The following is a 14954-nucleotide window of genomic DNA, read 5'->3' on the forward strand; positions in this document are numbered from 1 at the left end:
TGTTCTATCTCATTCTCTCTCAAATAAATAAATAAAATCTTTAAAAAAAAATAAAAATAAAAAATACTTTCTGGGCGGGCGCCTGGGTGGCTCAGTCGGTTAAGCGACTGCCTCCGGCTCAGGTCATGATCCTGGAGTCCCGGGATCGAGTCCCGCATCGGGCTCCCTGCTCGGCAGGGAGTCTGCTTCTCCCTCTGACCCTCCCCCCTCTCATGCTCTATCTCATTCTCTCTCAAATAAATAAATAAAATCTTTAAAAAAAAACAAAAAACAAAAACTAATTTCTCCACCTATTTGGAATCAATCACACTCATGTGTTTTTTTAAGTGGACCACTCATATGAGCCTAAGTATGGCACACAGGAGTCTTCCCACCCCGAAAATGCCGGTGGTGGTGATAACAGTGCCAGTAACATTTACTTAAGGTTATTATACGTCAGGGACCGTGCTAAGGCTTCATAGGAATAGTCTAATTCATTAATGAGATCATCGCTTATTAATAACGATTAATGGTAAACTTGTCAATAAGTTATGACTGTGAATTGTTACAAGCCTTCTTTCGTAAGTCCAGTGTTGGGGACTCAGACATACTTAGGTTCCCAGGCTACCACAACATCTGAGTTACAGGAAATGCGTCAGAGTGATTTGTTTGGTTTTATTCTGTGGCGGTTTTATTTGGGGGCACATACTCTTAAGGGAAAAAATACACAGAAAATCAAAGTGATGTCTGTCTGCATTTGCATTCCCTCAGTGCCATACACTGCAGAGTGACACCCCCAAGACCCTGAGTCCTGGGTCAGGCCGCAGGCAGTGGGAACAGGAACGGCCTGGTCAGGGGTTCCAGACCGCAGGGACAGGCTGAAGGTCCTGCTCTCACCATACAGCCACACGTGCCCAGGTCCTGAGGAGGAAAGCGGTGGGGGGGGAGGGGGGAGGGAAGTCCGTGACGGGGTTGCCGTTTCAAAAGGAGGAGAAGTTTATGTGTTCCTAAACAGGAGACTCTCGCAAGTGCCCTCGTGACGTTCAGCGAAGACGCATGGTGCACTGTGCAGGTAGGTGAGCAGCTCTGAAGCCATAGGCCCTCCCACTGGGGCTGCCCCACTTCACAAGGTTCTCTCCCTGCCATCCAGTGCCAGAGGCAGCCCACACGGCTGGAAGCCCCACAGCATACTTTCGTCTTCGTTCAGGCACAATTAAGCCCTGATGCAGATTCAAGGGGGCAGGTGAAGGCCCAACACGTTTCCCCATACGACCCAAGAAACACACTGAATAAATAGGGCAGCTCCACAGTCGCCAAGGAAGAGAAGCTGGTTCCTAAAACAAGGACAGGCTACTCAAAAATACCGATTTTTCTTCCAGGCTACCAAATTCAAACTCCTAACCAAGTTAACCAGTCACCTTCAAGTTAACAGACACATACACAACTACGGCAACATCTTCACAATGATGACTTAAAAAAAAAAAAACACCTCCAAAATCTATGTAACATTTGACATTTTCTGGAGACTCGGATACTCTTTCAAGTTCCCTAACAACTCAAACATTCTAGCATTTTCTTCCATCAACCATTACAGATGCCAGCTTTTGTCAATGAAGACTTGCCGCCATCATTCAGACGGGGGCTCTACCCCTCTTCTAACACACAGTATTCTGTTAAATGAGCGATTTATCAGGCCTCAAGTTTTATCGAGCCATGAGGTTAGGCTTCGCTTCTCACAATTTAGTATTACTTTAGGTTTGTTTGGTCCTGCTCACTGATTCACACGTGCTACTTCTAACTTTCCATATCATTTGAAAACTCCTTTTAACCAGGGACAGCACACATTCTCTTCCTCTGTAGTAAATGGCACATTTAACTAGACCTACTGGTGCATAGGGTTACACTACTTCCAAAGCATGTCCAACACATAGTAGGACATACATGATCACCACAACCCTGGAGAAGAGGTAGGCAGGCTGAGAACCGTCAACCCACTTTATAGATACGGAACAGACTTGGGAGAAACTAATCTCTCTTGCCCTGTATCTTGCTTTCCCTCCCTCCCTCCCCCCCCCTCTCTCTCTCTCTCACACACACACACACACACACACACACACAGTGGTAGGTCTAATACCAGCCCTTTTGCCTGCCCACGCACTATATTAAAACTCCCTTTGCCTTGCATAGCTCTCAACAAGTCAAAGTTTTCTAAGTGTCTGTGACTAAAAAGTATTTTGCAGTTCATGAAGTCTCACTTGTTAAAAACAGTAGTCCTCAGGCAGGGGCTAGTGGAGAGAAGCCAGTCATGGGTGCACAGTAGCCGGGACGAAGTTACCGGTTGACTAGGAGGTGGGAGAGACAGACAGACCTACTCAGTCATTAAATGTTTTGCTATATAAAGTACTGCAATAAAACCGTATTCCTTCTCCTTCCCAGCTTTGCTGCACCCCATTCTTTGTCCACTGAAGGTTCTTTCATATGTTGAATGCATACTTAAAATAGAATTTTAAAAAATCAGTTTAAGTTTGGGGCCCAATAAGTAGTTTGGTAGGATCTAAATCAAGTTATAGGTTTAAAGGAACATTAAGAAGAAAATTACAATGAATACAGTGTTAGTCCAGAATTGTTTAGGGACTAAGGGCCTCTGACATCAAATGGATACCACACAGGTAGAACAGAATTTATCTGCCTTTGAGATGGAGAAAAGTCATGAGGTAAAAAGTGCAAAGGGCTTGGGTTCAAACTTTGGCTTCTCCCTCTCTGAGGACCTACAAAATATAAGTCTCTCCAGGCCAAATACTGGGAATGGGCACGTTTTTGTCTTTACCTTACAAACATCAACTTACGTGTTTGAGTTTTTCTTTTTTTTTTTTTTTCCCTTTAAAATGAGAGAGAGTGAAAGAGCACAAGCTGGGGGGGAGGAGGGGCGCGGAGAGGCAGACGGAGAAGCAGACTCCCTGCTGAGCAAGGAGCCTGATGCAGGGCTCATCCCAGGACCCCCGGACCATGACCTGAGCCGAAGGCAGATGCGTAACTGACTGAGCCACCCAGGCACCCCTGAGTTTCTCTTTATACTGGCTACTAGGAATTGTCAAACTTCCTACCCACTGATAAGCAAAATGAAAATGTCTAACAAAACTCACTCCCGACGTCATCTTTTCTCTTGTATTTTTTTTTATTGAAGTATAAACGAATGTTATATTAGTTTGAGGTGTACGACATAGCGATTCAACAACTCCGCACATTATGCTGTGCTCACCGCAAGTGCAGCCACCGTCCGTCTGCATACACTACTACAAGCCCACTGACTGTATTCCCGATGCTGTGCCTTTCATCTCCATGACTTCCTCATTCCTTAACTGGAAGCCTGGGCCTCCCTCTCCCCATCCCCCCCTTCCCTCCCCTCGTTCACTTGCTCTTACTCCCTTTTCTCAAGTCATACCTTCGTGGGGAGAAAAAAATCTTATTTTGCTAAATGTCTATTTGTAAGTATTTCAAATCCACTGGGGAGGGATTAAGTATCAAGTAGTCGCAGGAAATCACAGCAGTGGCTACCATAAATACATTAGTGCTTACTACGTGGGGGCTCTGTTCTAAGCCCTTGTCATCTCTCAGCTCACTGAATACTCCCACCAGCCCCTCGGGCGGGAAGCTCCGTAAGGCCTGAAGCCTTGCCGTGGTGCTATGCACTGTTCTGATCACACCACACTATCAGAAAAATCTGAGCATGCACCCCAAATACATGCATTTACAAGTCATGTACCTGCAGTACCCTAATTTATAATACACAAAAAAATTTCTGAAGAGACTTTTCTAAAAAACCCAGAAATTGACTCCCCCCCCAAGCACTCCACAGATGACCGGTCTTCATTCTCTGTTTTCAAAGCCAGGGCTCTATGAAGAGAGTCCTTTGTCCTTCCCTGGGTTGTGGAGAAAATCAGACACAAGGGCAGGTATGTAAAGTGCCTCGTATCTCATGAGTACCCAAGAATGTTTTCCTCCCCACACAAGTGAAAATAAAGTAGCACTGAAAAAACAAACATTTTTTAACTTCTATATTCAGTTTAATGGTTGACACAGATTTTAAAAGTTAAAACGCTGGAGAGATTAAACAAGAAAAGGACATAATGGTTGCTTAGAAAAGTGGGAGAAGGGGATGAAAAAAGAAAACCCAGCTTCTGTGGACACCGCCTTTAACCCAATAGAATAAAGATCACTAACACCTGTGGAAGGAGAAACCAGAGTCTAAATGAGACTGGGTAAAGAGCAGAGAGAAAGCCCGGGAAGCACCGCGCCCATTACCCTGGCCATCCTGGCCTGCCAGGATTCGCTTCTTCCCTTGTTGGCCCCCAACATCTTACACACGGTTCCGGCTGCCACAACATATTTGGGATTTCCCCAAGTGACGAAGGGAAGGATTACAGAGATGAAACCAGCCTGCCTGAAACCTTCGGACAGAAAGGCCAGACTGGGCTTCTCCCTCCGCGCCCCCTGCAAGCTAACGAACCACACAGGGAACAGAGGCGGCTGACCTGGAGGGACTGCTTTTACCTCCCCAAGCCCAGCAAGGAGAAGACTCTGGGGGACTTTCTGGCTTCTTCTTCCACAGCTCCTGGGAGACCAAAGCAGGCCTGTGTCAAGCACCGCAGAGCCCGGCTCTCCTTCTGGCCTTGCCCAGGGGCGCCACGCTCGGGCTCGTGGCAGACAGATCTCCGTAGCACATCTCCACCTCAGTGCTCCTGGCATTGCACAAGCCACGCTTTGCTATGACACGCAACAAGCAGCAAGGCCAGGGACCCAAGCCATGGTGCACAGCAGCACCTACCAGTCCCTTAGACTGTGGAAACCCCTCAAGGGTCAGCAGGGACAGGGAACTGGAGGAGGCAAAGACAGGCCACACTGCCCACACACACAGTCTGACACAGCAGGTAGGAGCCTCCAGAGAAAAGCCCGTGGATTTGTACAACGTGAAGTCTCCTAGCTGTAACACCCAACTCCGTGTTTCAGTAGCTTCGCCTAACCTGTATACTGAAGGCATGGACACTGGAGCTTCAGACGTAGTCCAGTGACTCCGCAGAGTCGTGGACTCTTCCAGAACAGAGCACAAGGCACTATCAGCGGCTGGTATTATTATGCACCTACAGCATGCATCTTCCACCAAGAGGTGTCGATCACGGCCATGTTTTAAACCCTTCTCAGTAACTGACAACTTGCCCAGGTCTCCAAGGGCAGACGACCGCTCTTTGGTTCCACAGGTGGACAAGTTTAGGAACATACTGTACCTGAGCTTTACTGTACCAGTACTGAACAGACTTGCTCCTGGGACACAGTAGGTACCGATAAATGCTTGCTACACCCACAGAATAGCCGCCTGAAGAATCCAACCACAGCGTGAATGAATACAAGTAGAGCAGGCATTCAGCAGGCCAAATCATCGCTACGGATTTCTTTCCCACATTAAGTATACTACCAAATTATATATGTAAAGGCAAATTTTCCTCCTTCACCCAAGAGATAAAAAAAAAAAAAAGTTTCTATAATTAAGGATGATTTTTTAAATTGCAGGCAATGTAGCAAAATGAATATTAACACAGATCTGAAACACTCTAAATAGTTATTACCAAATCAATTTCAAAGCATTTCAATTTAGCAGCAAGCAGGGCAATATAGGGGGCAACAAAGCTGGATTAGCATAAAATCAAAAGGGCAGGATTTACAACAAGTTAAAAATGAAAATAAAATACAATTAATTCCTCTTTGTAGGCCTCTCTCCACATCTGATCATCTCCCTTGGGACACGAAGTCCAGGAAATAAAAGGAACAAAAGGTCTCTAGCTACCTTTGAAATCAATTTCATTTTACAAGCCCAGGAGGGAGTCAAGTCGAGGCACGGGAAGATAAAAGTCAGCCCACGATAAACTTTGTTTTAATATCCTAAGCAACCGGCCAGAAAAACAAACATTATCAAACTCTAATAAGCACCAGCAGGATACTAATCCAGGACCCAGTAGTTCCTGCAAGCCACTTTTGCAGGAGAAATGTTTCTGTGAAGGTATTCCCTTGCCTAAGTTTATACCTGCCTTCCAGCTTCAAAGGGAGAAAGAGCAAACGCAAGCCACACCCTACCTCCCCACCAGAGAAAGGGGAAAGGCAACAGAAAGAGCCAAAATTCTTTACCCTTTTCATATTCTGAGCACTTAATCTCCTGAAAGCTATCTGGCCTGGTGGAATGTGGTGGCTCACGCGCTGGGAAGCTGGGCAGGTGAACAACACACCTGCTCTGTGTGCGACACAGGCCCAGTGGGGGAGATGTGGACACCATCCACTCGGAATACCCCTCCTCCTTCGTGGGGCTGGCCTAACACCAGCTCTCAAAAAGAAACAGATCTGGGATACTACAAAAGTAATTTGGAGATTATAAATGCCAGCAGGTACAAGCAGATAGTAGAGAAGGGCCTGGAAGGGACAGGTGACTAACTTTTAATGGCCTCTTAGCCAGAATTTTTCTAATTGTTACCTTGTAAGTCCTCCTCCTGGGCATATTTATTATTAATACATAGGAAGGATTTTTTTTTTTTAATCTTGATAGGAAAATTGGGTTTTGTTTCTCCTCATCCAATATCCATTCCCTTTCTTCCTAAATAGAGCAATAATCCATTTTTTTAAACATACACACACAATACTGACCATGATATGGACACAGACAAAAACTACACAGTATGTTTAAATCAAAAAGTGCTTGTTAAAACCCACTGCTTTCAGTGATGCTTTTTAAAAAATCAGACTGGGGAGCACCCAGGTGGCTCAGCTGGTTAAGCAGCCAACTCTTGGTTTCAGCTCAGGTCATGATATTGGGGTCCTGGGATCAAGCCCGACATCAGGCTCCACGCTCAGCAGGGAGGCTGCTTGAGGATTCTCTCTCCGCCTCTCCCTCTGCCCCTCCCACCACTCACATACTCTCCGTCTCTAAAATAAATAAATCTTTTTAAAGTAAATAAATAATCAGATTGGCTTTCATACACATTCTAGTGAGTACACCTACTTAGGTTTTTTTCTAAGCTGAGATTAATACAGTTTACAATTTCCATTTGTTAACAGTTGGAAGCAAGTTTATTCAAAGGAGTGTCACTAAGAAAAAATGTATTCTCAGGCATGGAGGAAACACCGATTAAAGCCACTTCTTTGCAAAGCTTTCCTTTTAGAGCCAGTTATTAAGAAGCTACTTTACGCTGATTGGGTATAGTTTCACATTTAGAAGGTCTTCACACTGCAAATTTTAAAAATCAGACACTGATTTCTAGGTAATGCCAATGATTTTAATATGTCAAGAGTAGGAAATTTTACTTTCAAAATATATATATTTGTAGGGAATTCAGTTACGCCCATCCAGCTGAGACAGTATTTGTACATGACAGAATTATTATACTCCTAAAGAACATTTCAAGAACCGGGACCTCCTCAAATAGGATGAAGTGGGACTCCCCTCTGTGTAACACAGTAAAGTTGGAACAGAGGGCACGGAGGTTCTGCAAAGCCCTGACTGACCTCTACACAAAGAGACTGGAAGGGGTCCAATAAATTCTTCAAATGGTCATGATTCTGTCCTTTCTCCCACTAAGCCAGCCATTCCTCAAAGGAAAATCCTCTTCATCTGCAATGCATCAAAACCAGCAGAAACAGACCACAGGAAGGGTAGTCCGTGGCAGCCCCGAGAAGGCCATGTGACCATGTGGGAATACGACCTTCCCTACATGGCATCTGTTGGGCAAAAATATGTAGATTAAATATAATCACCCTGATGGAAATCAGCTTACATATTAAGAAGAGGGCTAGGGGGGCGCCTGGGTGGCTCAGTCGTTAAGCGTCTGCCTTCGGCTCAGGTCATGATCGCAGGGTCCTGGGATCGAGCCCCGCACTGGGCTCCCTGCTCTGCAGGAAGCCTGCTTCTCCCTCTCCCACTCCCCCTGCTTGTGTTCCCTCTCTCACTGTGCCTCTCTCTGTCAAATAAATAAGTAAAATCTTTAAAAAAAAAAAAAAAAAAAGAGGGCTGGGAATTTCTAAGGATGGGTTAACACTATTTGAAATTTCCCCCAGGTGCCCTAAATAAACAGTACTAATACTGTACATGCAGCTCTGAGCCCCGTGTGGGTGCCGGCAGCCCCCCCAAAGCTCGTCACGCCGCGCCAACTGTGTGCATTTGTCACCAGCCCACCCCCGACACCTTTGCCGCCCCAACCCAAGCTCTAGGGGTGGACACATCTGAAACAACTCGAAATGGAAAATTCAATGGAAACTTCTTCCCCCTCTCCCCAGAGCCTGTGGAATTTAGCATATGGATCCTAACCGGCCTATACCAAGCAGCTGCCAGGCCTTCCAAAGCAGGAAGCCAAGGTATCTTCACCTTTATCTTTGCTCACTAAGATCACTGTGTTCTTGAATATTTTATTCTGTTAAATATTTAAGATGCCTAAAGGCTGCCGTTCCCAGGCTACACCTTATAAAAACAGTCATGTTCCTCAGGCGGAGAAAGCACACACCCTACCCCCAGCAATCACAGAACCACAACTGAGTAAAGATCCCCGCTCCGTGAGGAGGCTGTGAAACCTACGGACCCCATATTGATTGAGGAGGAAGCGCTCTCCCTCCCCGGCCCCCCCACTCCTGCCTCTTCAAAGAGCTGTGGCTACCAGCTGCCCAGAGAGGAAATACCTGCCTTTCCTCCTTCCCCTCCCTACCCCCCCATGTGTCCCTTGGCGACAGGTTCTAGTTCTGCACGTCGTGGAAGGAGAGCGAACAGAGGAACATTGTCACCAGCACAGAGCTCGCTTCTCAGCCACCTACAGTCCTTACTCCCTGCCGGAGACCAGCTAAGGCACTGAGGAGCACCATCTCCAAAGCTGGGGGGACTTCATTTCCTCACGACTCCCACTTCATCTCAACTGTCACCGTTTTTATGTGAAGCTGAGCCAAGGGAACTTGTCTTTCTGAAGCCAAGGAATGAAGGACAGCCTCAATGACATGAAACGTGTCATTTAACTTGAACAAGACACAGCTTACAATACAGCTGACATTAACAGACGTGACAATGTCAACTTGGAATGGGAATCTTGCATATCTTCTTTAGAAACCAGCTAAACATTCCGTCCTCCGATGCGATGTCACAGCGGCAACAATTCTTTTTTCCTTAATTTTTCATTCCCAACACCATGCCAGGAGCCCAGCAGACAGCCAGAATAATATAGATGAGAGCCCCCCCCTCCCCTCCGTATGGAGACAATAATAATAAAACAAGATCAAGTAAACTGAAGGAAAACATTGAGGTGCTACAGAGAGCATGTAAATAGAGGGACTAAGCGGTCTGGGATTGGATGGATGTATTCAACCAAGTTCTCATTAAAAGCCTTGGTATCCCTGCAGCTCAATCTTTCCTTTGACAAGACAGAAAACCAAACTGGCAACTTTTCTTTCCCCTCTTTAGAATACTTTTAAAATTGCAGCACTGTATCTCAATGAGAGAGAGAAAGTGGGGGGGGGGGGCGGGGAGGAGAGAATGAATGTATGAGGGTCCTCTTTGGTCACTGAAAAAGGTTCTGTCACAACAAGACACTGGCTTGGTCATAATCAGAGGCATGCAATGCCGATGCCAGATCATATAATGCAGAGAGAAAAGGCTGTCCAAAAAACCGTGCAGCACTGAACTCCTTGAAGGCAGGAGGAGAGGACATTTCAGAAGAGTAAATGCCATCAGGGGAGTCGCCTGGCTGTCGCAGAACCCCACAGACCCGGCAGTGGAGGACAGCTCAGAGAAGGCGTGAGGACAGCAGTAACACCGGGAAAAATTATCTGGACTAAACGGCAGGTGGAGAAGCAGAGTGAGGTGGGAAGAGGAAATCAGCAGAATAAGTGAAAGCATTTAAATCTGCTACGAAAACCTCAAGCCACCACTTTAATGCAAGGTCCAGAACCAGCTAATACCTACGGAGACAGACGGCAGACTACCGAATGAGCAAGGTTGGGGGTGTAGGGGGAACAGAATGTGACTTCTAATGGCTACGGGGTTCTTTTGGGGGTGAACGGTTCTGAAATCGGATTGTGACGATGGCTGCACAACTCTGAACAGACCAAAAACAATTCGGTGGTTTAAATGAGTGAATATTATGGTATGTGATTGCATCTCAATAAGGTGACCAAAACTGAACAAAACAAAAACCTACCGGAGAGGCTGATCCAAGTGAAAACTGAGGGCAGAGGCGGCCGTCCTTATGCGAAGGGCCCCTGAGAAAGCTACAGTGAGGTCTATACCAGGGAGCCCGCCACCCAGCCCCAGTGATCTCACAGATCTTCTGAGGCAACCTCCAAAATATAAAGTGCATGAAGCTGCAACTTGGTTTTGCAAATTACACTTGAAGTAGCAGGTGAATGAAGGAAATAAGGAGCTCAAATGTCATCCCCTTTGATTACATACTAACGTGGAAATAAGTGGGGTTCAGGCCCTACTAGAACGTAAAATATCCCGCAAAGACATGTGCATAAGTCAGAAAAAGGGAAGCAGCTGAATGTTCAGTAGAGCACCAATGTTAAACAGCAGTCCAGGAGCATAGGAGGGCCCGTACAATCCACCCAGCGGTCCCACACGTCTGTTATCTGAAAGGTGCCACGCTGGACACCTGGGACACACAGGTGCACAACCCCACCTTCAGAAACGGAAAGGCACTCTGTCTGGGAGAGGATGTGAAAAGTAAGGGCTCTTTTCCCTGGTTGATTCTAATGTGTACCCGAGGCCAGAATCTCTGAAGGAATCAGAATCCTTACTTTAACAGAGAAGGAAAGAAGTGTACAAAGAATTCAAATGTTATGCATGTGTTGACCTAGCTAAGCACCCTAAGAGTCGGGACTAGAATCTGTGTCTCCTGATCCACAGGTCAGGACAACCAAACCTACTGGTGTGAGTGTGGGTGTGTGGGGGCACAGGGTGGACATCCTTAGAAAATTCTGGCCTCAAAAACAGTGGTCAGATCCCATGAAAAGAAACTAAAGAACAAACACCTGGAAATAAGTGAAGAAATAAATGACCTTGCGATTGGGCTGGGAAGACGCCTCGAAACGCAGGGATTTTATTGCCCGGTTCTATGCCCTAGTGGGACCAGATGCCCAGCAAATGGAATTAATCGATGAGGAGGTAGGATTTTGTAACTTCACAGGTCTGATCTGATCAGGAAATTTTTTCACCTAATGAGCCCAGGGTTATAAAAAATAAACACCAAGGAACGTTAAGAGCGGAGGCTTCATCCTCTCGGCTATCCGTGGGGCCTGTGCAGTCTGCAAAGAGCAGGGCGGCCCGGGCCGACCAACCTTCACAGACCACACTAAAATCTTCTGAAGAAGTGCCTGGTGAATGCTCTGGCCGACGTGCATCGAGCCGTCCCATTACCGAGCCGTGTGCTTCTTACCTATAATTCCACTGTCCTTGCTTTCCAGGGTGGAACTAGGGCTGCTAATGGTCTCACAGGGACTTTTGTTGGCTGCCGTCTTGCTGACACAGCTATTCAAGGTTGAGCAGGGGCTATCGGTGCTAGGAGATGCGGTGCTGCTTGTTAGTGTGGAGCAAGGACTGATGCCTTGGCTCAGAGCTGTGCACTGCAAGACGAACGGAAGGAGGAGTTAGCGCGGCTTCACACAGGACGCTTCTACACAGTCTTTTGTTTCTGACGCTAAAGCAATAAACTAAAAACAGGAACATGGAAAACAGTTTTTTTTAAAGTGAGGCGGCTTCATACATATATATGTGGCCTTCCAAATTTTAAAAGAGAAATCTCTCTTCTGTCCCTTTCCCCTGTGATTTTTTTTTATTTATTAAAAGGGCAGTCTTAGAAATAATTTAGTGGGAACGCACATTCGTAAAATAGAAATAGCAAACAGGCAGACTTCCTTTCATTTAAAGTCTGCAGAAGACAAATGGGTTCTTTGACCTCTGTACGGAAAACCTGGGAACTCTGTTTTTGTAATGTTTCACGAGCATTGCAGCCTGATTCAATTCCTGAAGATTTATGGGCTCTGCTCGCAGAGCCAGGGGGCTGGTGGCCACCGCCATCTCAATCAGTGCGTGACACCCTCGCAGAGGCCCTCCGCAGGGGGGCGGGAGCTCTGGCCCCTCACTGCCATGCACACGTTACCCATCTCCATCCTGAAGCAGCAGGCTGCTGAGTCCCTAGAATGCGGAATGCTCTCCCATGCACAAACCATTTGCTCGCATCTTATTTTGTCTCTGCCTCATCTCCTACAAATCTTCTCCTCATCCCACTGACCCTCCAAAATCTCAACCCTAAAAAAACGCACAGGAAAGCACATCCCAAAGCAGCCAGCTGAGAAGAATTGGTGTTACAAAGATAAAAGGAGTATCCTTAATATGGGATTCTTTCAACCACTTAAAGTCATTCAGCTACTCTTCCCTGGGTGGTGACTTGAAGGTTAACATGGATATTTTCTTGAGTTCCGCACCCTTCCACCTCGCCCCACCTCCCCACTGCAGAAATCACAAACTGTTGAAGTAAATTTCAATACACAACAGCCCAGACTCCTTTGACTGAACAATGACTCCCCCACGCAGGGACGGGGAGAAGACAGGTTATGCCTTCCTTCATGCATACTCTGAGCAGGTATGATATGCAGTGTCTTCCTTGGGCATTACCATGGTCTCATTGTTTCCTTCAATGGTTATGTGTGTGGCACTTGGGATCCCTTCTCCCAGTAAAAATCCCAGCCTTGTCAACAGTTCTTGAGCTGCCGGCGAACAGCTCGGTTCATTATCGGCCTTTGCTTCTGGAACAAAGAAAGAAAACAATGAAGATGCCCCTCTGGGGAATTTCAGTTTTGCATCTGGAGGAGCTCGCGCTACAGCTGCTTGTCTGGTGCTTTTGTGTATTTTCATAAAATGCACAAAGTTTGACAATGCTGCCTGTCCTCTAGCAATACATTCTAATTAAGAGGCTGTGACAGGTTAAGAAAACAGTGGAAGAGAAACTCCAAGTGCAAAGAGTGAAATATTTGACCTGAATCAGAACACAGTGTGATTATACGATAGCGATTTCTATTTCCACGGCATGTGAAAAATGGGTACACCTCAGACACCAGAGGCAGAAAGAGGCCTGCCTTTCATCTTAACTCTCCAAGAGGACAGGGTGGCCAATGCCCACAGGAGGCGGAGATGAAGTTAAACCCTAGTGGCATGCTGGCAGAGCCCCAAGCTACTTAAATGCTGGGGTAAAACTGAAATCCAAGCTCTCATTAACCAAAACATGGGCAGGACTACTTTGGCGGGTTTCCACAGCCACAGCCAAGTCCAAACCAGGACTCCAACTCAAGGGTCAATCGTCAGGAATCCACTCTGAAACAAAGATTTTAAATCCCAGCGAAATGTGTCCCAAGAGACAAAGCCCAGTGATACACTCTGCTGTTCATGCGGAGATGGAGAGAAATCAGGCTGTATTCTCTGAATACTCCACGGTAATGCTGGATGCATGGTTAACCTGAAGGTCACAGTGCATGCTTGCAACCTTTTCCTTCTCTGGCGTCCCCTAAGAAGCTGCTCATCTTGCTTTTTGCACTTAAAAGAATTCTGTTGTTGGGTTTAAATGTTGAGCTATAGGTTAACCTTGTATCCAAAAGCCTAAGGGAACTTAATTAAGGGCGACGAAATGATACATCATTCTAACACCTCTCATGTATTTTTAAATCAGCATCCATCAGGGAATGAAATAACGTATAAAGCATACTCTGCTTACAGAAGTTTGAACTTAAGAACAATATGCAACCTGTAATATACTCACTCATCTTAATGTTTTGTTCTTTTTTGTTAATCGTCTAGAGACGAGACCCATACATTGATGAACCAGTTTTTCCTAGATGTGGAAATCTGCAGATAATAAGTCTTAGAAATACAACATGAGGAAAGAACAAAATAGCAGTGTTACCTTTGAGCTACAGTATCACCACCAAAGTTCAATGCTAACATTACCTTTTGTAAGGAACCGCAAAATCAAAACCAGTAGAGCTGAGAAGACCATTTGTATTATCCTCATTCACATACCAGTTTTGCTCAGTCATGCTCCCAGGATAGCAGCTACACGGGAAACCAGGCTGGCTGTATCCTCAAGGAAGGAAAAGCATCCCGCCCCTTGCTTACTCTCAAAAGCTCCCAATGTTTGCACTAAGAACTGTGGTTTGCCAGCTTGGATTTTTTTTTTTTTTTTTAGTTGCTCAACAAAACTGCAGGGGTAAAATAACCAAGGCTTGATTGTTCTGGGTTAAGAGAGCCCACATGTTTCTGGATCATCTGTGTTAAACTCGTACCAGGAAGGGGCAGTGGCTCCAAGCCAAAGGGGTAAGAGAGCACCCCGGGGCAGGTCAACCACACCCAGAAGGCCACTCTACAAAAGGTCCCTTCCCACCAGAGAGTTCCACCATATTTTCATTCCCAAAGTACTTGGGCATTGGGAAAAGCAGGCAGGAACCAAACCAAATCAGCAAAACCCAGGCACACCCAAGGGCTGAACCACTTCAGAACAGGATCAGTCCCACCCTCCCTCGCCCCAAGGCTCAGGCAGGGCAGCTCTTTTATCTCAGGGGGCAGCTGGACCAGAAGGAGCCAACAGGATGCAGATGGCAAGAGGAAGAAGCGGGTAAGGGGGCGGAACTCAGTAGTTTCTCTACTCCACACCTCCCTTTCCTTTCGACACAATCTCTATACTGCTCCCCAACTGTGAATGTGCCCCTGAATGTCTAGCTCCTGGTTCAACCTGAAACTCCAGGGAAAGCGCCAGAAACACTCCCAGTTGGCAGCAGCTGTGGAGACACCCAGAGCTTGGCTGCCACAGAATTTACCGTGACAACAAATGAGGCCACAGCCCGTTGTTCACATGGGGCTCACTCTGAGACCCTGCATCCCACGTAGGTCCTGGGGAATGGGGTGCCCCCTT

The 14954-nt window shown here is 46.4% G+C and overlaps 1 protein-coding gene across 1 annotated transcript in view; it reads right to left on the reverse strand.

Annotated features, from left to right (window-relative positions):
* The window catches only part of TANC1 (tetratricopeptide repeat, ankyrin repeat and coiled-coil containing 1), a gene marked incomplete at its 5' end in the record, with an annotated part of 112578 nt that overhangs the window by 49839 nt on the left and 47785 nt on the right, over positions 1-14954 (reverse strand). The window contains 2 exons of the mRNA XM_081815480.1: positions 11430-11616; positions 12668-12798. Of these exons, the coding sequence (XP_081671606.1) occupies positions 11430-11616; positions 12668-12798 (318 nt within the window). The remainder of the gene's footprint in view (positions 1-11429; positions 11617-12667; positions 12799-14954) is intronic.

Source organism: Leptonychotes weddellii, chromosome 3 (genome assembly GCF_054177405.1).
Source record: "Leptonychotes weddellii isolate Sample4059 chromosome 3, ASM5417740v2, whole genome shotgun sequence".
NCBI classification, from domain to species: Eukaryota; Metazoa; Chordata; class Mammalia; order Carnivora; family Phocidae; genus Leptonychotes; species Leptonychotes weddellii.